This window comes from Diachasmimorpha longicaudata, chromosome 6 (assembly GCF_034640455.1).
Source record: "Diachasmimorpha longicaudata isolate KC_UGA_2023 chromosome 6, iyDiaLong2, whole genome shotgun sequence".
NCBI lineage: Eukaryota > Metazoa > Arthropoda > Insecta > Hymenoptera > Braconidae > Diachasmimorpha > Diachasmimorpha longicaudata.
In genome coordinates this window covers 6334842-6356121 of record NC_087230.1, presented here as the reverse complement: position 1 = coordinate 6356121, position 21280 = coordinate 6334842, and the positions used below count along the sequence as shown (strand labels likewise).

The 21280-nt window shown below is 38.7% G+C and overlaps 7 protein-coding genes across 14 annotated transcripts; 2 read left to right on the top strand and 5 right to left on the bottom strand.

Moving 5' to 3' along the window:
* Positions 1-1298: 1298 nt before the first annotated feature.
* LOC135163790 (lipase 3-like) lies at positions 1299-4757 on the bottom strand. Its single transcript, XM_064123592.1, has 8 exons — positions 4092-4757; positions 3480-3678; positions 3275-3389; positions 2608-2857; positions 2292-2450; positions 1995-2079; positions 1699-1841; positions 1299-1630 (listed from the first exon to the last, which is right to left on the bottom strand). The coding sequence occupies exons 1-8, from the start codon at positions 4293-4295 to the stop codon at positions 1445-1447; spliced, it is 1341 nt and encodes a 446-aa protein (XP_063979662.1). The 5' UTR covers positions 4296-4757; the 3' UTR covers positions 1299-1444.
* A 675-nt stretch (positions 4758-5432) lies between these two features.
* LOC135163792 (large ribosomal subunit protein eL39) lies at positions 5433-6523 on the top strand. The gene is made up of 3 exons (XM_064123594.1): positions 5433-5583; positions 5704-5807; positions 6385-6523. The coding sequence occupies exons 1-3, from the start codon at positions 5581-5583 to the stop codon at positions 6431-6433; spliced, it is 156 nt and encodes a 51-aa protein (XP_063979664.1). The 5' UTR covers positions 5433-5580; the 3' UTR covers positions 6434-6523.
* Positions 6518-8040, bottom strand: LOC135163791 (large ribosomal subunit protein uL22m). The gene is made up of 4 exons (XM_064123593.1): positions 7956-8040; positions 7499-7745; positions 7043-7256; positions 6518-6831 (listed from the first exon to the last, which is right to left on the bottom strand). Exons 2-4 carry the CDS (start codon positions 7733-7735, stop codon positions 6611-6613), a joined length of 672 nt encoding a protein of 223 aa, XP_063979663.1. The 5' UTR covers positions 7736-7745; positions 7956-8040; the 3' UTR covers positions 6518-6610.
* A 568-nt stretch (positions 8041-8608) lies between these two features.
* On the bottom strand, positions 8609-12167 carry LOC135163757 (nucleosome assembly protein 1-like 1). 4 transcript variants are annotated; one of them, XM_064123520.1, is made up of 7 exons: positions 12015-12167; positions 10655-10802; positions 10147-10584; positions 9756-10041; positions 9473-9592; positions 9138-9269; positions 8609-8887 (listed from the first exon to the last, which is right to left on the bottom strand). In XM_064123520.1, the coding sequence occupies exons 2-7, from the start codon at positions 10793-10795 to the stop codon at positions 8877-8879; spliced, it is 1128 nt and encodes a 375-aa protein (XP_063979590.1). In that variant the 5' UTR covers positions 10796-10802; positions 12015-12167; the 3' UTR covers positions 8609-8876. The 4 variants fall into 4 exon arrangements, with proteins under 4 accessions (XP_063979590.1, XP_063979587.1, XP_063979588.1 ...); XM_064123517.1 differs by having other exon boundaries at positions 8609-9269; XM_064123518.1 differs by having other exon boundaries at positions 8609-9269; positions 10655-10799; positions 12015-12160.
* A 151-nt stretch (positions 12168-12318) lies between these two features.
* On the top strand, positions 12319-14531 carry LOC135163756 (ADP-ribosylation factor-like protein 6-interacting protein 4). The gene is made up of 2 exons (XM_064123516.1): positions 12319-13874; positions 14292-14531. Exons 1-2 carry the CDS (start codon positions 12673-12675, stop codon positions 14416-14418), a joined length of 1329 nt encoding a protein of 442 aa, XP_063979586.1. The 5' UTR covers positions 12319-12672; the 3' UTR covers positions 14419-14531.
* LOC135163755 (E3 ubiquitin-protein ligase RNFT1-like) lies at positions 13998-17658 on the bottom strand. Of its 5 annotated transcripts, none has more exons than XM_064123510.1 (6): positions 17486-17644; positions 17004-17389; positions 16619-16951; positions 15311-16075; positions 14993-15208; positions 13998-14890 (listed from the first exon to the last, which is right to left on the bottom strand). In XM_064123510.1, exons 3-6 carry the CDS (start codon positions 16847-16849, stop codon positions 14657-14659), a joined length of 1446 nt encoding a protein of 481 aa, XP_063979580.1. In that variant the 5' UTR covers positions 16850-16951; positions 17004-17389; positions 17486-17644; the 3' UTR covers positions 13998-14656. The 5 variants fall into 5 exon arrangements, with proteins under 5 accessions (XP_063979580.1, XP_063979582.1, XP_063979583.1 ...); XM_064123512.1 differs by having other exon boundaries at positions 17029-17389; XM_064123513.1 differs by having other exon boundaries at positions 17038-17389.
* A 44-nt stretch (positions 17659-17702) lies between these two features.
* LOC135163751 (nucleolar complex protein 3 homolog) lies at positions 17703-20694 on the bottom strand. Its single transcript, XM_064123503.1, has 4 exons — positions 20545-20694; positions 18267-20390; positions 18066-18163; positions 17703-17982 (listed from the first exon to the last, which is right to left on the bottom strand). The coding sequence occupies exons 1-4, from the start codon at positions 20548-20550 to the stop codon at positions 17775-17777; spliced, it is 2436 nt and encodes an 811-aa protein (XP_063979573.1). The 5' UTR covers positions 20551-20694; the 3' UTR covers positions 17703-17774.
* Positions 20695-21280: the final 586 nt, after the last annotated feature.

The window sequence follows — 21280 nt, the reverse complement described above, 5'->3', positions numbered from 1 at the left end:
GGCTTCGAGCACCGCAAGGTCGATTGCACCACAAATACCCAACGACTTCCCGCGATAACATTCAGGCTTTTCCAACTTAGCATGTGCACGATCATTTCCACCAGCCGATCTACCTAGTTCTGCAGCGGAGATTCCTTTTTTTTTCTGGCAGTCAAAATCATCTTAATCTGTTGTAATCACATCACTCAAGGATTTTTTCCATAAATGGCAGCATGCGGGTAATAAAGCGGTAATCACGGATTGAACAGGAGTGTCGTAGATGATTTAATGATGTCAGTGGACGGTGCCGCGATGATGGAGAACAACCGGATGATATTGTCAATCCATTGTTTTGAAATAGACAGTTACTATCAAGAGTTATCAAATTGAGTGGAAAATCCTTTTACTGGAAAGTCGCAGACAACAGAAGTGCAGAAAACAATTTTCTAGATAAATTGAATTGCGTTAATTGAATTAATGAGTTGTAAATAAATCTAGTTGTGGTTTTTTTCCTCTGATTTTTCTTCTTCAAAAGGGAGAACAATCAGAGCTTCTCCACTTCGACTAGGCATATGCCGTTTGATTGACTAGCTAATTCAGCTACATCCTGCATTATAAGAAGATAAATATAATCATTAATGCTGCACAATCATCGGAGACGTGATACTACTCACGAATACAGTCGTCCATAATTGTTAAGGCCATTGTAAATTCATTTTGGTGTGTTGCGTCGGTGAAATCGACAGAGTAACAAAGATTCTCGAAGGATGTCTTTGTTGTATGCCTTTGAAAAATTTATTATAACAATCATTACCCCCACGATGTAATAAAATAATGGCTCAAGTGTCAGTGACGGACGGATTTGACATTCGATTCGATTCAGACACTTTTGTCACTGAAATTCAGCGGAATTTTGTTATTGCATTTTAGCGAGTTTTCTATTTAAACAATTTGCGGATTTCTCCACTGCAGTTCCAAAAATCATAAACTTTGTTCTCCGCGTTGAGCCATAAATATGTGTTAACCACAGATGATTGCACAGTCTCTTTTTCTCTACTCTTAATTTCCTCACTTCTGAATACCCAATGACAAAAATACTGAGAAGAATTTTAGACGTGTGTGGGGAACAATATTCCTTGAAAATAACTGACAATTAATGTAATTGGTGAGCCATTAGAAAATTTTATTTCCTTCAATTTAAATAAATGTTACACAATTCTATTTATTTTGTACGCTCGCACAAAAATTTTCGAAAATACATTCTTTTTATTTGTTGATTTGTAATTTAAAAAATAAAGGATGTACGCAGGAAAAATTCATCATTTCATAATCTCATTTATTCACAATCGATACAAAATATTGAATCATAAATACGTACTATCTACAGAGGTAGTTTGAGTATTAACAAGTTAATGGCACAGTCTCCACATTTACCAATCTCCGATGAATCACTAATAAAAATTCCTCACGCATTAATAACATTCTGTGTTCCATTGAAATCAATACTGTAGTCTTTCAGGACACTGAGGACATCGTCGTACAAGAATTTTCCAGTTTCGTTGAGGAAGAGAAAGTCGAGATGACTGAATTTTGAATATTGAATTTCCCTCACGGTTGTTTTTGACAATTTTTTTCTCACTGCATCGATGTCCTGGAAGAATCAATAACAATCGCATCGAAATACTCAGAATATGTTCGTGTGTTTGACATGATACAAACCATTTTCGTTGTGAAAGGATCGTTAGACGCGTAGTAGAGGTAACAGGGAGCTGATATTTTGTCAAGTGGATATTCCGGAGGTTTCAAGCTCTGATATTTGAATAAATTTCCCATCGGTCCAAAATCAAATTGCTGAAATTTTCCTGCAATTTTCAACAAGATCTCGCAATGAATGCGGTAGATTTATTTCTTCATTTTTTTTTCACTTGCAACACGCGATAAAATTTTTTATGGATATTTATGTCTCGTGAAAAAGCCTCAATTTCACAAGACAAGATCATTGGTATTATACTAACCACTGAGTGTTATTTGTCGATAATGAATGAATGTGTCCATGGACGTTCCTTGAGGGTAATGATTCAACAACCGCGGGAGCATCGTCTGATAATCATTAAAAAAAAACATAAAATTAATGAAGGCATAAAGCACAGAGAGAGTGAAAGAGAGAGTGTTCATTTGGAGTTCAATGACCCTTCCTGAATTGTTAAAGAAATACTAAATTTGTAAAGAAAGTTCAGTAGCAATTTCCAGAATACTAGAGGAACATTGAATTTGAGTAGTTAAAAAACGTAATAAAAAATCGAATATCTCACAATATCAAATGCTTCGAAGTTTGTCAGGCCCGTGAGATACTGCACAATTGTCTGGCAAATTGATTGTGTGCTCCGGCTCTGGCACAATCTTGCATAACTGCTCATGTTGAGAGAATTCCGGGGGAAGAGTTCGTGTCGATTGAGCAGCCGCAGGGCTTCCTGTATTAATCATTGAGGAAAAATTATTATGAATTGTTCTGACAGATTAGAAATATTATTGAGAATTATTGCAAGAAATCGTTCAATTATTGTGAATTATTGTGACGAATTATTAAATCACGCAAATTCCCTTTAACAGTAAAATCAATGGATAGACCTCGATTTGATTTCCGTATCGAATTCCAACGGTGGGAAACAAACCGGGAAGAGTGTGCGTGATGATCGCTACTGGGGCCCACAGCAGGACCACATTCACCTTTAAATTGTACTCCGGTCTTTTTGATAGAAGAACCAGTTCCACTGTACCTCCCATGGAGTGGCCCAGCAGGGATACTTGGGATTGACCAGTTAATGATAAAATGTAGTCGATCGTCGCTGCGGTATCGTAAGTTCCGACTTCATGCCAACTGGAAGGGAAAATTGCCAAGAAATTTATAATTAATTCATATTTATTTGTGTGACCGGAAAAGTCCCCATGCCACACCTTTCTACGCATCACATAATGTAGTAGACCATCCACATACATATACATATTTCTAACACCTTATTTTTCTTATCATAAACAGAATTACTGATCTGTACCGAAAAAAAAATATTTGACAATAAAAATCAAGAGAAATTCATGTGAACTGCGAACAATCGATATTAAATGAAAATAATTTCTTCAAAAAAAATTTGCACCGCTAAATAATCACAACTGGGGGGCCTTAAAAATGGGTCAGCTCCGTTAGACCCAGAGATAGCCATCCGAAACTGTGAGTTAACTGGACTCATCTGATTTAACGACTTCGCTACCGAGTGATCCGTTAGATTTGTCATCAAACCTGAATCTCCAAAATTTTGCGTCATCCGGGGACAGCCTCTCGTGGCGTCTCGAGTAAAAGTTTCCGCGTGTGTTAAGGGCCCAGACATCGTAGCCCTCATCGACCAGCATGAAAGCTGCAATGGAGCGTGATGATTTGTCGATTAAATAGCGACCAATAAATTCCTTATGATGTTTTAAATGAGTCTTCTCATTAATTTTTTTACCGAGATCCCGACCAGCGCCTCGCAGCACCCAAACGTCGGACGCCGCGAGGAGTCCGTGAAGGAGAAGAACTGCAGGCTTTTCATTGACGACATGTGCTTTTGGACCACCTGTTATTCTATGTACCGTCAGTATATACCCATCCTCGGTCGTAACATCGTGTTCCTCGGCTTCATATCCGGCTTGAGCCGCTAACTCAATCTAAAATCAATCAATCGGGAGCTTACTTCCGCCCGTCTGCCATTTTCCCCCCCACAGGGGATGCGTTGGGGCATGACGGGGTGTCTAGGACGGAGAGGATTATTCGGTTCATACGTTATGACAAAATTAATTTTGCCAACTCACATCTAGCCCCCGAAATTACCGCCACATAAAACAGGAAATTATTTTTTGACCAAATTAATTTTTGAACTCACTTTTGAAGGCCAAAATCACCACAACACAAAATCCTGAACTCAGAGCATCAATAAATACACACATAAATAAATTAATGAAATAATTGGAATCGTAAATTTTACGATGTTTCTCTAATAATTTTTATTGCATTTTTCTCTCCCCGTGAAATTAATTGAAAATAAAAATGTTCGTCCCCCGTCTTCCCCTGAATCACTTACAAACGTCTCCATATTATCCTTCACCACATCGTTACTGTCGATCTGCCTTTGCCGGAGCTGTCGTTGCGGGTAAAGGTAAGTACTATTGTATTTTCTAGTTCTAAACCCGATGAATCGCGAACTAACGGATCCCATCGACAGAATAGCCGCCAATACTAGCCACCCCGTGGCATTCCGCATTGCGAACCAAGATGAGTGTATCATCAATTGTCAATGTCCACTGTACACACCGACTATTTATGTCACTTTTTTCTCCTACCCCTGGCCGCCATCGTCGGCCTCTATTGTTCCTCTTTCTCAACTCTTCAGGTCCAACGTTGTCGCGAGATGTTTATCCTTTTGCTGTCAACCTTGACCAATGATCGGGTAATGAAGAACACAACACGTGTGGCACTCAACAATTCATGTATGACAGCTAGTTTACAGGGTTGAGTAACATCGGTTATGTGTCCTCGGAAGATAAAGGCTTATCCTTGACTCCACTTTTTTATTTCTTCACAACGGGGAGACAAATTTATTTCTACTTAATATTTTTCCCCCTTTCTTTAGCGATTGATTGAATCGATAGTCAAATTTAAATGTCAAGATTTTGGAATTTCTACTTTTTCTATCTCCTCATCGTGACGAGCCTGGAAGACACTGCGGTGTAGTGCCTCCAACACTTCACCGTCAGTGTCTGACTGGGTGACCATTGTATACGGTCTTGAAATGATGCCAAGCGCATACATAATGAGCCAAGTTAACTGGTTATAAGAGGAGCGTCATGAAGGGAAGAGACCCTGGCTGTTGGTATTCGTTGGATTTACATAATTTTTAGGTGGACGGCGGCGAGGAAATTGGGGAACAGCCCTCCGATCCTCGCATCCTCCGGAGGATTTATGGATTTTCTAACGAGTGGTCAGTCAAACGGAACTCGGGTATGAATTTCTTATTTTTTTTCTTACGTAAATGTGAGTCATGCGGTTAAATATTCACAACGGTTTCGCGGACGAGTTCAAATGCATTATTTAACATCTAGCGTTGGTGGTTGATGGACGCGATGGTTGTCGATCAATCGAACATATCGCTTTTCGATTAAATACCAATTCCTCTGAGGCCCGATTGATCGATGTTCGATATTTCTCGAAAACTGGAGGTTTTTGGTTGAATCGACAATTTTTTCTATTTTTTATTCACTAATAGTATTGTCCAATTACGAATTTAATTGTTTAGAAGGTAATTACTGTTTAAATGTATTCCTGTGTCAGGGGAAAAATGTCGATCGAGGAGAGAATGAAGGCAGAGTGTTTATGAGCAAAATCATTAGTATTTATACCAATGAAACGGAAGAAGAAATTAAGTTTTTAAATTAAACGCTATCTACGTTACCGATGGGACCTCGCGATTTTTTCAAATTCCGAAATCTAGTGGCGCTGCTGTTGTGGAGTCCCTTCTGACGCATGCGCAAGAAAGCCAGGTTTCTTTCTCTACGTTTTGTCGAAGAAGCGACATGGTGTGTATCTTTTTACCGAAATAATAATCCGTATTTATCGGTGACATCCTAATTCTGTTGGCGATAAATCCTGCAATTGAAGGAATTGTTCTTTTTAATATTTGTGCTTTTGTTTTTCAGTCGGCTCACAAGACGTTTATAATCAAGCGAAAGCTTGCCAAAAAGCTGAAGCAAAACAGACCCATTCCACAGTGGGTTAGAATGAGGACAGGAAACACCATCAGGTGAGTTTTCTGCTTCAATTAAATTGATATTGATTTGATCCCAGTGAATTATGAACAGGGCTTAATTATTCGTAAATTGATGCAATTTTTTTTCCTCGAGATCGATGAGCATGAGTTATACATTGTTGTGTCAATGTTTGAGGTTAAATGCATGACGAGGAACCCCGCCGAAATTTCTAAAATTGAGAGACTGTAGATTTTCCTCCGGAAAAAGTTTCTACTTAAATTTGAGGATATAAAGAATCAGTTTTCAATTTTTTTACTGTCCTTATAACTTAATCCTAAATTGATTGACTCAATTTTCTGATGCACATATACCCGTTTACGTAAATTTACCTTTTGAGTTTAGAAAGACTTTTTTCTCTATTTTGAACATTATCTTTTTGACAATGCCTAGAGTTTACCATTCTTCAATTAAAAATTATGCCAATTCAATCACTGGAAATTACTCAATCGATTTCAAGTCTCTAGACTCTCTGTTTCATTGATAAAAAATCAGACCTCAATTGCGTTCATTATTGCAAAAAAATTATATTGAATCTACTCTGGAATAACGAATTATTCATTTTTTGTTCAGATACAACGCCAAGAGGCGTCACTGGAGGAGAACCAAGTTGAAGCTGTAAGCTGTCAACTACCTGGTACCTATCAATATCAATATGTCAATCTCCACCCCATCGACTTGTTGAATTCAATAAAAAAACAATAAATCCAAATATTTTTGTTCTAAACATTTTATTCGACGCCACCTGTCACCCATTTTTGTACACCTTAAATTATTCGTAAAGAATGAGATAACTAGGTTACAGCGAATTTCCAATTTTACGTTTTCGCATTTTGTCCAGATACTCATCGAGTAGTTGCTCATTACTCTTGGGGTCCTTCAGATAGTAGTTCTTGGCAGGGGGTCCCTCTTCGAGGCGTACATAGTAGTGGACGTATCTGTACGTAATTCGCCCCACTCGTGCCTTCGCGTGTCTTCTGATTCCGTGGACGACTTTTCCTTTTGTTGCGAAGGATTCAGCTGGAATAAAATGACTATGATAATCGTGGGACTAATATTATTATTCGCAAAAGAAATTCGAGTCATTGAATTCTTTATTTTGTTAATCATATTTTCCCTCTGCAGAAAGAGGAGCCCAACGAAATGGGATGTTACAATTATGTGAACGGAAAATCGACTATGAGATTGACACCTGCGATTCAGTATTTGATAAGTTATAATTTATACTCACCAACCCACAGATTACTTTTGAATTCAACGTTGTGGTTCTCAACAGCCATCTTTTGTGCCTCGAGAATCGTCTCCTTAGCAGCGAAAGCTCCTTTCTTTAAACAGAAACTCAGTTGCTTTACAGCCTCGTCAACAGTCATCCCACGTACGAAAGAAGCTATGTACCACATGGTTTTTGGGCTGTATTTGATGTTAGCTTTTACATTACAGACGAACTGAAACGAAAATCCAAAAGACTTCTTAATGGTCATTTCTAGAATTAAACAATTACTTCTAAATTAATTAAATGTCCTGTCACAAGATAACAGAATCCATAAGTATTTGTTCCATCATTCCTGAATCAATTTATTGATATTGACAGACAAATACTAGATCTAGAGTTCAAACAACATGAAGTGAAGAATCGTATCATTAAATTAATTATTATAGTAAATTCACTAGAAGAAAAATAACTCACAGCAGGTCTCCTAGGTTCGCCTGGTGCCTGTGGAGGGTAGATCTTTTTATTGTAGTCCATCCAATGCTTGGGCCCATCGTAATCCCTTTCGTGATCTTCATCCTCAAGGAAACGTCTTGCAGGAGTTGTGTGAATACTGCCGGCTGGTATTACTGTCGTTCTAGTCAATGACACACTGTTCACATTGAATTTACAGGCGGAAGTCACCGTCTGAATGCATCTCCTGAGACTCTGCATTTTTATTTCTCTGATAAAAGAATTATTCCAATGTAAACAAGGGAATAACTACTGCTCTGCTTGCAAATACACGACAGTATTTTCAATTAAAACAGAGCAGACTTAAAAAAATACATATATTTGGAAATTAGGGAGGAGTTTATTCAGGATGTTTTCATTTTTTGGAAATGTCAATCACTTTTTCCAATTAGTAATCAAGGATCGAGAATTGAGCGATTACCTTGCCGAACTTAACAATAACCTCAAAACTCCTCTCCTCTGAGTGCTCCGGAATTGCACAGCAGCGCCACTTGAAACCGCTCCAATTGAATGGCTAGTCAATTGTTAATTGACTTCGTTTATCAAAGTAAGAATTAGTTCAATGTTAACCGGATAAAGGGGTCTAACCCTTTCTCGTGTCAATTCATTTACTGCAGCATTTAATCACAACGTGATGTTAAGAATAACTCCACCGATCAATAAAAAATATGAATATATTGAATAGAAATGCTCTTCTTTATTGTAAATCAATGTAATTTGTTTAAAATCAATGCGATTCGATGTTTCTGTACAACTTATTCTTAATGATTTATTTCTATTCAATAATTTTAATGTTAATGCTTCTTTTTCAATGCAAAAAGAAATAATTGTTCTTTTATTTATACTTAACAGTTAAATTCAAATGTGACGACGAAGTCCCAAAGAAATACTACATTTTTTTTCAGTTTATTCAGCTGCAATCACCCGGCCGCTTAAGAACCATGAAGAATAAAATACAAAACTTATTCAATTCGAATTTATTAAAAAAACATAATGCAAACCATGTCTGTTTCACATGAATATTGTATAGAAAAAATATAGACATTAGGCGATTAAATCGACGGTAAAAAACAATTCGATAATTACGTCTTTATTTTACACGGTCATTTGATTTTGATGTGAAAAAAGGCAACAGGGTATTAAATAATCAAAGTTACTAAACAAAGAATTAAATTCAAATAATTTTTTCAACACATATTTCCGTAGTTATTATCCGTTTTTGTTCATTCATTATTAAAAAACTTTTCAATGCACAAAAATTTGTTTTAAAACAGCAGCAACATCCAGAATTTCACACATTGGACTTATAGAAGGGAGGGATCGAATGGTACCCAAGATTTTTCTATGCATGACCTGTAATCGAAGAGACACGATACGTGTGATGGTTAAAGATGCAATTGTTCCATTTCTTCCTAAATTTTCTAGTTTTTTTTTTTACATTTTTCATTATTTTCAATAAAAAGAGATGTGGAAACCTGGTTTATATCAAATTGTACATCTTCTTGGCAATTAACAAATTAAGGGATTACGACAGAGCACGTTGGATGAGATTTTTTTTATTGCTGTTTACACTCAGCAGCATCCATTTCCTGTATCTTCCCACCTGATCTTGTCACGTTCTTGCGCGATGGCTCTTCACCCTCATTTTCATCATCCTCGGTCTCCTCGTTATCCGAGTCATCATCATCATCTCCCTCGTCCTCATACTCGTCCCCTTCATCCTCAAGACCTTCGCCTAATTTCAAACAAATAGATGATTATTTTCATCTGCACTAATAAGTCTCCCATAAAAGGTTTCCCATTATTATTTTCAAAACAAAAAACTTTGGAGTCAATAAATTAAATCCTTAAAGAAAAATTAATTCAAATATTTCTAGGCCGCTGCTTGACATAGATTTTCATGAATTATCAGCAACGAGGGGGAGATTCAAATAATACCTGTATAGTAGAGTACAGCACGAGGAACAATTCTCTCCCTAATGTAATGTCCAATCTCGAAATCACTCGTGAGAAGCGCCTGAATGTCCTCATCCAATTCCGCCTCACGATCATCTGGAACTATTGCAATAATTGAAGCTTAATAAATCAGGCGCTCTCCATGTGTTGAGGTCTATTTTTAACTTAAACATGGCGCCAATTCATCAGCAATATACAGCGATATTGAGCAACCGGAAGTGAGATGACGTAATTGACGAAAAGAAGTCGTGCCCACATGACTTACCAACTGGTGGTGAGAAGAAATTGAAGAACGAATCATTTTGCACTGTCTTTGTGACAGTGCGCATATGGCCCCTGGCTTTGTGCTTCTGATTTTTCTTTATTGTTTTAACAGTTACATTCTTGCCCTTTTTCCAATCAATGGTACAGCCAGTGCTCTTGTAGATCTCTGGCCCCTCGAAGCTAAATGGATCATTTTTCTCTGGCACGCATTTCATGAGGTATTCCTTTGAAAGGACTGAATTGGAAAAGTATTCGTTTGGCTCGAAATGGAATTCAAGGATGAAACCCTGCAAATATTGAAGAAACACTGTGAAACAACAAATAAAAATCTTGTGGAATGATTTACTGAAAAATCACTGCCATACGATCCCTCATGATTCTCGTGCACTCACCATTGGGTTGCTCTCCAAAAACATGACTTTGATATCATAAAGATGTTTGAGAATTGGTTCATCGTGCTCCTGGACCATGTCAGCGAGCATCCCTACATTCTTAAATATCGTTAGCCAGAAATCAGGAATGCCCTTGGTATTTTCATTCTCAGTCTCGTCCTTTTTCTCCTTGATCTCCTCAATCTTGACTTTTTCCTTCAAATCATTGGTGATGCCCTCCTCCTCCTCCTCATCGCTCTCCCAGACGCACTCCTCATCGGTGGGCTCGTATAGACCAGCCACAATGCCACTCCTTTTTTCATAAAGATTTGATGACATCTTGTGATATTTGCATTCAAGTGCGTGCACCTCCTCATAGAATTTAGCCTCGAGATTGACGGACAACAACTGGAGCTGCTTAAGGGCCTTGATCCTCCGTTTGACTGGCGCAGGGAGATTCTGGGGGGAATATAGATGTTAGAGACCAACGATGCAGACGAAAGATTTTGGAAGCAGGAAAGAAATTTACCTCCATGACAGCGCCAACATTGAAACGATTTTGCAGAGCTGCCAGGATTCCATGCTGATTCATCATACGATTGGCAATTCTCCCCTCATCATCCTCCACGGACTCCATGTCGCTGCCCTCTGCTCTCTCTGGATCAGGCATGGCACTACTGACCATCAGATAACCCAGCAAAGACAACCACAGTGGGACAAAAAAAATTAGAAACCAAAAGAAAAAAAAATAAATGATTTGGAAAACCACAAGGAAATCACAGAAAATTTATTACTCAATCACAATCGGGAAAGGAGGTAAGTTGGATGATTTTCGATACTCGATGGGTATTGCCTCAATTCGAATGGAGTTTTTTCCAGCTTTAAATTGAGCCCTGAGTTACACCAAACATTTCACTCGCTCGTGAGATATTTTCGATTTGAGGATCTGGTTTATCTCGCCTCCCCTCAATAACCCTCAGTTTTTAAATTCAACTGTCAGGAAAAACAAATAAAAATCCTCACATCCTAATTTTTCGTTATTTCATGTGCTACGGAGGGATAAAATATAACAACCAAAGGAGAAAATATTTCTTCTCTAGGGCTCCAATAGGTTTAACAGAAAATAATCCCCGCGAATAAAAATTGAACAAAAGAAAATGTGATTGAGACCTCACAAAAAAATCCTAACCACCTAGAACCCAGGGGTGAAGGGTACAATGGTCATTTGTAATCATCAATAATATTTTTCAAATAATTCTGGATCGGCAGAGTGAAATCGATCGATATTTTCTCCAAAGTGAGTGCCGACTAGTCAACTCGTTGAATTCGCTTGCCATATATCGTCAATTGAATAATCTCCACTGAGGTTACCTGGGGTATGCCTCAATTGTAAAAATTCACTAGCTCTTTAAAAGGTAGAGAAATTCTCCTAAAATTCCCATTTTATTTCAATTCCATCTGCCAACCGCCATGCTATCCCGTGAGAACAAAAGGTTATTGCGAGTACCCGGGATCTCATAAGTCAGAACAAAGACCCTAAACCCCCCGTTTCCCAACGATCCGAAGGTCAATAAGTCCACCCCCTCGCATCCCCCAAAATCCCTAAGAATTGGTCTGATCAACCCCGGCCAATAATCCCGTCGAAAATGTGTAACCGAGGCTTCGCGAAAAAAATAGGAAACTGCGACTTGTTAACGCGACATCTCCGGGCACATGGAGCCCTGCTGAACGGCAAATCAATCACATTAGAAGCGTTTGTCCATCGAAAAAAGTCACGACATGGCCCGAGACCCCCCAAAACCCGACAACTAAACATCAAAAACTCAAATAATCCTCACAAACAAAAAAAAATCACTAATTACGTCTGATTAATCATTAAATCCACTCACCTTTTTCGAGTCGTACAAAGCCGGACACAACGGGCTGATGGCCGAGTCGCGAGGGGAAGGGATATGCGCGAACAGGCTAAACCGAAGTGACTTCCGGTCTCAAAATTCCCTCCAATAAAGGCTCGTGTCCACAGTTGTCCCTAGAACTCCCCAAGCCCAAAACACTGCGCACAAGGCGGTCCATGGGAACGCGCCGCTACCCGGTAATCCGTCACGCCCATTGGTTGATCCTCATTTCCCCCAGATACAGCCCCCCAGAATCTAGTAACGTTGACAAACGCTCCGATTGCTTCCCATTTCTTCAATCCCCGAAACTGACGCCATTTTTAAATACCGGTTGACGATAGCCGGTTTTGTGTGAGCTCTGTGTTGTGTATACACCAGTTATTTTTATTTAACAAAAATAATTATCACTTCGCATGACAGAAAAACCACAAATATTCACTGATAATTATTCTTGATCAATAGTCATTGGCAGTACACATATTTTACTAACCTCAGAACAATAATCGTGAATAACAGGGCGAATGAAAAAAGCGAAGCGTTACGAGTGATGCGTGTTTGGTTAGAATGATATACAACAGTGTCCAAAAATTATCAATTAACGTTACCTCAAGGCACCTTAACGACACGAATAATCGGTGAATCATCAGTGATAATGAGCGGGGAAACAAGGAGGGGCAGTAGATCAGATAGATCTAGGGAGGAAAAGATAAGAAATTTGAGAAGGAGTGTGTCAGGCTCGAGTGACAATGGCACGCGTTCGCGATCGAGAAATTCTCCCGGTAAAGAGAAGAGAAACAGATCAACGAGACAGAGGAAAATGAGCTCTTCACAGTCTGTCGATGCATCGAGTGGCTCAAGCGCTGATCGCAAAAGGGGTGATGGGGGTAGAAATAGAGATTATCGCAATGGTGTCAGGCCAATGTATCAAGATAACCCTAATAATCGAGGTGGTGGTGCTGGTGGCGGATTCAGAAAGCGAAGACATTCACCTGGCCAGATTAATTGGCAGAGAGAGCAATTTGATAAACGCAGACAAATGTCTTCCAGGGGCCACTTCCAAGGACCGAGATTTGACAACCGGCAGGACAATAGATTTAGGAACAATTCTTTTGGTCGTTTTCGGGACAGAAATTGGAAGAATCAGAATCAGAGGAATTTTCGATTCAATGATAGGAATCGAGAGAGATTTCAGGAGAGGAATAATGAACGTGGGGGACTGAACAGGAGAAGTCGGGGAGGAATTGCAAGTGACGAGATGGCCATGAATGATGGAGGCAAGAATCATAAGGAGGCATCGGCCTGGACTAGGGAGAGTCCTGAGAGGAAGAGGGAGAAGGACAGGGATCCTTCGGGCACTATCAAGGCTGATGAGCCTGCCGCTTCTCTGTCCCCTGATATCAGGAACAGGAGCAGCAGTCCTGGGAAGAAGAAGAAGGTCAATCGATCGAGATCGTCGTCTTCTTCGTCTTCGTCGAGTGAGAGCAGCAGCAGTAGCTCCAGCAGCAGCTCCTCCAGCTCATCCTCCAGCAGCAGTTCGTCCTCCAGCAGCTCTGATCGAGATAAGAAACGCAAAAAGAAAAAAAAGTTGTCCAAGAAGGCTAAGAAGGCCGAAAAGAAGAGGAAGGAGAAGAAGAAAAAATTGAAGAAGAGGCAGAAGAAGAAGATGATAAAGGCTGCTAAGGACAAGAAGGTCCTGGCTGGAGAGAAGAAGAGTAGCAAGGATCGCTTGATCAAGGATATATCGGTCGAAATAGCTGAGAAGTCCAAATCCATGGCACCTATGACTAAGGAGGAATGGGACAAGAGACAGAGTGTCATTCGCAGGGTTTATGATGAGGCAACTGGTCGTCACAGGTAAATTTTAATGATTATTTTTATAACGTCGGTTGAGAAGTAATAAAGCAGAAGTCATTCTGCATTGAACAAGACTGATTTTTTCTTCATGGGAGATGAGTAAAATTTTATGGAGGCTAAAACTATTCAGACGAAAAATGTTAAGACTTTATTTGAAAAATTTAAAATGCTATTTTTTTATTTTCAATCTTAGTTATAATGAATGTTTCATCCTGGAAACAATGCTCTGAAGAAAATTATCTTTACTAACTGAATCAGCATTTAATGAACAATATTCATTTTTCAATTTTGAAAAATAAAGAGCATTTTATGAATTTACAAAAAAAACTTATTTTTACAATTTATCAGTTCATAACTGTACTATTCCCGCCAAAACGCTCTGAAAAAAAAATTATATAAATACATTTATCACTGCAGATTGGTCAAAGGAGATGGCGAGATCATGGAAGAAATTGTTACCAAGGATCGCCACAGAGAAATTAATCGACAGGCATCACGCGGCGATGGTGAATATTTTCAAACACGTTTAAGAACAAATAAATGACTTAATTCTCTTTGTAACGAATTATTATTACCTAAGGATGAAACAAGATATGAAACACTATCATGTAATTACAATGTTGTTCCAATCATTTATAAATCTAGAGCCTTTTCTCACGTTTTATTATTATAATTATCATCATGACATTCCACCACGATATTCCCCTGGAAGTACTCCTATCATAATTCCGTCAGTTGATTCTTTATTTCGTCAAAAATAGGGGAAGGAGTGTATGGGGGTGTTAATAAAATTGAATGAATTGTGTCGTGTGTCCGTCCCTGTAGATGGGATCATCGGTGATTGGTGAACGGCAGAGGGGGCACGTCCTTTCCCTGTCGAGCCATATTGATACACAGGGCTCACAGAATATGTGCTTGCAATGAAGTTGAACTGGGGTGGAAAATTCCTCATGGCAGATGACACAGGTGTTACCGGAAGCTGCTAGTTGCTCCTTGGAGGGAGAGGATCCAAGGCTCTGAATAAAAAGCAAGAACAATGAACAATTTCCCTGCCGCAACCTAGAGTTATTGAAAAATTTAGTTCTTCATTAAGTGCAGATAAATACCACATGACTTACCACATTTTGCCAAAACTTGATGAAAGCATTGGCCAGAAATTTCCCTCTAACAAGGGCATCTCGGATTTTCGTTACTCCGTACAATGAAGCCATTATAATTCCGAAAGCCACTTCAGGGCCATGATAGGCTTCCCTGAAAAATGGCATCCAAGACCACATGGGGAAGATCGATCTGCAGAACTGGGATGCTGCTTCAATGAATAGATAATATTTTCCCTAGAACGTAAAATTTAACGATGAAACTCATGACAATGCAATGCTCCGCCGAAGAATTATAAGAAAAATTTAACTTTAGTTAGAAACCCCCCCGATGCTCACCCTCCTCTGATAAGCCAACCATTTACCAGGTAAGCATGTCAGGAGCGTTTTCACAGCCACGGTGAGCAGTTTCGCCGCAAAATCCGTGACAATTACTGCCCACAATAAATCCCAGAATGACGTATATATGGTATAAAAGAAGAACGGATAGTCGTTGAGTACAAGCGACGTCATAGCTAAGGCAACGAATATGTAGCACAAAATATGAAACAGACATTTGCCACTTCCATTGGCTTGCTTGGCAATTTCTGTCTTCAGATCAGTATTCGTTTTGATGAAAGCCGCTAGGAGCAGCAGAAGACAGAGAGTTCCAGATCGATGATCGTAGATAGTTTTTAGAATCAATAATGCAATAAATGGCACATGATTCTGAAGGGTTTTGAATAATTCCTGGGTCTCTGGCCTCAGTTGTAACGAATCCATTGATTGATCACCATTATCATTGCTATTCTCCTGATTATTACCGTTACTATTACTAATAATACTACTATTATTGTTGACTGTATTTTCGGAAGCCTCTCGAATGTTGTTGAAGAAATTGTCAGCTGTCGTGGATCTCTCCATCTGAATGTGCTGGTCATGATGAGGATGTGAGGGGTTTTGGGATTGGGGAAGAGAAGTGGAGGGCTCGTCCTCCAAATTTATCACGAATGAATCTGAGGAGGGATTTGTGACTGCTTGGGATGGTGGAACCACCCGGGGACTTTGCCCTGGGAATCTTGCATTCAGCCACGATCTGAGGGACATTGAATTCTGGAAGAAAAACTCCAGATGAATATTTGAAATCATTTCTGCTGGCTTTGGGAAGAGAGGCAAATAATTCGCGAGGAAAGTGGGGGAGAATAACACTTCTTCGTTTTCTATTGCTTCTTATTTAACGAGGCTTTGCCAGCCAAAAATTGGGATGGTACTATTTTGGTATCCATTTTTTTTTAATTAGTTCTCACCAACGAGACAATCGGTCCCAATTTTTTTTCCTGTGGGGATCATTGAGCTAGGTTATGTTACACTATTATAATTGAAGAACAACGAGAATCGATTTTCTTCCCTTTTATAGGGAAAAAAACTTCCAATTCATTCTTCTTTTTCAACACTTAGAGAAATAGTATTATTTAATTACTTCATGTCGTTAAGTTGAATAATTCTTCATAACAATACGTCGTCAGGGAGACTAAATCCCCCTAGAAAAAGATGCAGGTCTCATAAATCAGACTGATCATGAAAAACCATGGCACAAATTACGAATTACAAAAAAATGTGGATTGTCCACTCCCCCACTCTCCCCTTCAGGTTTTTAGAGATACTTACAGAGTAGGCTTGAGATATAATTGGCCTGATCTCATCTAAATTGGTTGGCACACCATTGGGAAAGATTCTGGAAGTAGTCGTTCGGTTGATTTCTGGCAGAGCTTGGACTGTGCGTGACGTATGAATCATTAGGACACCAGGAGGTGGGGTTATATCTCCCTCTGATGATTGTCGTGCTGGTGGCGATTCAGAAGGTCCCGGTGTTGGAGAACTGGCCTCTGGCTCTGGCATTTTTTTCTCCTCGACTTGTGCTTGTTATCATTAAATAGCGACGACAATCACGCACTCATATCTGAGTTTATTGATACCTCGGTAGGTCTCTTGTAGGTTATACTGAATGATGAAACGTCAAAAGCCTAGTCAGATAAAATGTCTAAAGAAATACCTGAGTGACAGTAGCGATCGTACACCTGTATTACCCCCACAAAATCCAAAGTTGGGGGAACTAGAGCAACAATGGAGCAGTATTATTTTTTCACTTCATTCATTGGCAATGCACTATGCAGTGCTAATTACTGATTGGATGGGTCTGCATTTTTTTATTGTTCACTGGTCGTATGTTATGCGTTTTACGTGTGGAGTAGGAACAAATCTGAAATTTTCACTTCACGCTCTCATTCTAGGCTCTGGCTATTTACACCGTTTCGGCCAATCTAGGGAGTTTTTCGAGGCACGCAGTGCATTTGCTTCTTTATCGGGACATAGGGCTATCTCTCTCTCTCTCTCGCCTACAGAGCTCCCATTTATGTACAATGTCAGAGGCACTGGACTCTGGTAAAACGTTGGATAGTTAGAGAAGTTAATGACAATTTATTTACTAGAAAAATCAAAGGAACATAAATCCGGGATGTTGTCACGGAGAAATACCTTTGAAAGATCGAATTCTTCCATTAAGTGAAGACTTATTCAGTTACGATTCACCCCCTGGAGACCATCTACACCCTCAGGCCCAGCAAAAGTATCGAAATAATGTTTCTGTCCACCGGCATCTGAAGTACAGATCTTGGATTGTACCAGAGTCAAACTTGCGAATTTGCAATACCTCTACTAAGTTATTAATACCATCAATCACATCTAGGCATGGCAAATGCAATAATTCATTTCATTAGTATTATTATTTTCTAAAGTAATTATAAATTTTTAATGTCCAAATCATTTACAAAATCTCTGCAGAAAAGTCGATGAATTCTCGTGTCGTCGAGGCACTCCTCGACTTCACTGATTTAACGTATTCTTCAAATTCACCATTGGAGCATTCCCAATTTTTAATAACCTTCGAAACAGAAGATTTCTTTGGGACCTGAACTGCAGGTTTAAAAATCACACCACTACAGTCGTAGTTCTCATACAACTCTGATGGACGCCTAGAGAAAGAAATTCCAAAAATCTGAATAGTGCAATATTATTTACATATAATTCACAAATAGCAATTTTCTATGTGACTCACTGTTTTAAAATTTCCACTGGCAAAGTTCCTTCTCCGGTTGCTGGCACACGACAGGCGATATATCGTGACATCTTCTGAACAATGCTGTGATAATGTCTCTGTAAGAGAGAAATTGAACAATTACACCGTCGCATAACTTATCAATTTTAATAGGGTTTCTAAATAATTATAAAGGAGCAATAATAATAGTCATCATAATACCTGAAGAGGAATCAATTCCCAAAGAGCACTACGATGTGCATTACAATATTCAGGTTCGTCTAAATCAGGTTGATAAAATCCATCTCCAGAATTATTGTCGGTATCCAATAGAAGATCAGCATTTTTATCAAGCTGCATAATTGATTTGATAATACCAAGGAGTCCAAGTGTACCGTGATGCTGCATTTGCAGAGCAATAGTCATGACTCTTTTAGCAAATGCAATTAATCTATTCTGTGAAACATTTTTTCTCCTATCAATCAATACTTGAAGAAGAATATTGACGAGAATGGAACAATTGTCGTGAGTCCTTCCAGCGTGTACATTGAACAACTGTTTGTAAAGATGAACGTAAAAAACGTAGGGATCGATATTCAGAGTTGATGCTTGGCCAGAGAGAATTGTGAAGACAGTTTGAATACAGTGAAGTTGCTCTCGCTGTCCGAGATTGTCGTCCTTCATCAAGGAATTTATGACGTTAACGAGATCTTGGTAAAATTCTAGGTTAATGCAGGCAGCAAATTTAGCCAGACCCTCGAGACAAGCTGACAGAATTTTTTTGTTGGGCGTTCGTTTGAGAATTCTGAAGTAAATTGTGAACACAATGCTTGTTATTTCAGTAAGAATTTTGTTTTTCTTGAGTTTGCTCTCAGTGGCCTGTGTCTCCAACATTTCTTTTTCAATTTCAACCAGTTTTTTATTCTTCTTTCTCTCTCTTTTGCTTAGCGCCAGCACTCTTTGTTTATAATTGGATAATTTTTTTTGCTTATTTTCCTCTTTCCTCTCTGCATCCAAATTGACGTCTTTGATTTTCAGGAATAATAAAACCGAAATAATTTCACTGTTAGCGGTTTGCTCGTGCTGTTTTATGTACTGATTTAATTTTCTCACCACAACCAGGGAAATTTCTCCGCGTTTATCATCCGTAAATATCTGTTTGAAACATTGAAAAATTGTCTCTCGGATTTTCTCACGTTTATTGTCCAACAGTGGAACTAAGAAACTAGCTATATTGACTGAATAATTGAAATACGGATGTGTAGTCAGCAACTGGCACAGACTGGTGACAGCAAGCTGAGCGAGTTCAATCTGAAAACTATCCAGTGCTCTTGTATCTCCTCTTTTTCTTCTCAATACTCCAGCCATTTTCTCTAATTTTTGGAGATAATTCTTGTAGCTACGAAGAAGTACTTCCTCGTAGTTTTTCAATTCAAGAGTTTCCTTTTTGTACCTAATTCCATCATCTCTACCTGCAGAATTAATGCAATAGGCTGGCAGCAGATCTCTAAATACCTCCAGAAGTGATACTATTGTTAATTTCTTGACAGTAATGCAGACTTCAGGATTACTCTCGTCCAGAAAATCTAGAAGAACCTTAAAGTTCTGGACTTTTCCCTGGGGATTCTCCAGTAGAGTGCTGGATAAAATTCCAATTTTGAACTTGCGAGATTTTAGTATTTCCTCCCGGCAAGCTAAAAGTTCGACAGTCGTTACTTTATCCTTGGCATTCACGTCATCCACCGATGTAACCTCAAATTCTCCTGGTTCATCGTCACTGTTGACATCATCATCTTCTGCATTACTTTCTGTTTTAATTTCTGAATCATTTTGTTGTTCTGCTCCATCACTGTCATCATTTTCTTCCACAATACGGTTCTTCACGACACCTTCCTTAGTCTTCACAGGCAACAGCACACGAATCTTTTTTCCCTCCTCCTGTTCAGTTGCACTCAATATCCTTTCTTCATAAACGTTTTCAAGGCCATCATCGTTATTATCATTCTTCAATTTACGTTTCAATTTTTTACTTCTCCGGGAGTTGAATTCTCCATTACTCTCGTCTGATAACCTTATTTTTCGCAACAGGTTGTACGATTTTTGGGAAATGGCTGACTGCAAAAATTTCAAGTCATCTTTTTCCACCATCTCCAGTAAATCCTCACCCTGATCACTGCTCTCCTCATTTTCAACGGGTTCCTCGTGTTTTTCGGCATGTTTCTTGACCGGTTGTGTCAATTTACTTCGATTTCTTCGTACTTTAAGTTTCCCTTGTTTGGTTAACTTATTTCTCTTCTGGTTGTTCCTCTTCACGCTGCTGATCTTCAATTTTTTACTCTTTGGTTTCTACGGACGAATTAAATTATTCTTCATTATTCTTTTGTAAAAGACAATATCATTTCTTTCATTACGCTCATTCAAGGTTATAATTGTTGTACAGGAACAAATAACGGTATGTATCTAATTTTTGGCGCTAATCTACAATTTTTGTGGTACTCACTTGCATTTCTGCAAATGTTGATCAGACTATGATGTTAGATTTTTTATGTCGTTTCGGCGATAGTTTTTGTTATTATTTATACTTCTGATTGGCACTACACGTGGTCAGAGGATAGCGACATATTTCTGACCCAGCTCATATACGGTATGAATACAGGTTACCTGTAAGTAATGACATCTGTGTGCTACATTTTCCACTAACGATTAATTCTAGGAAACGATTCTCGCTCGATATAGAAGTAAAGCTATTGAAAAGTATCAATTTTCATTAATCTACCCCGGCAAACTCATATTGGATTTTTAATTATTTATTGAAAAATAAATGAGAATCTAACCAAACATTTTAAGCTCAGTACAAACGGGTACAAACTAAGTCCAAACGATAGAAGAAGTTCATGTTTTGAAAAGCAATCAGCTTTCGGCCTCTCTACATGCGAATTATTTTTTACTTCGATTTTTTTTCCCAACTAAACTAATACCGAGCTCCCTACACATTACTTGTGCTCATCAAATGTGCGTGAAAAATCACTAGTATATATTACAAATGTGTTATTGCTTTGTGTTAATTAACCATAGACAAGACTGACATTGATTTATAGACCATATCTGTGGGATTTTAGAGGTTATATCAGTTCGTGCTCCAAAATCATCCTTCGAGGTAGGTGATGATAAGAAACATTGCTCAAATATCCCTGACGTGGATTTTTTAATATAAATTTAATGAAAATATGACCCTA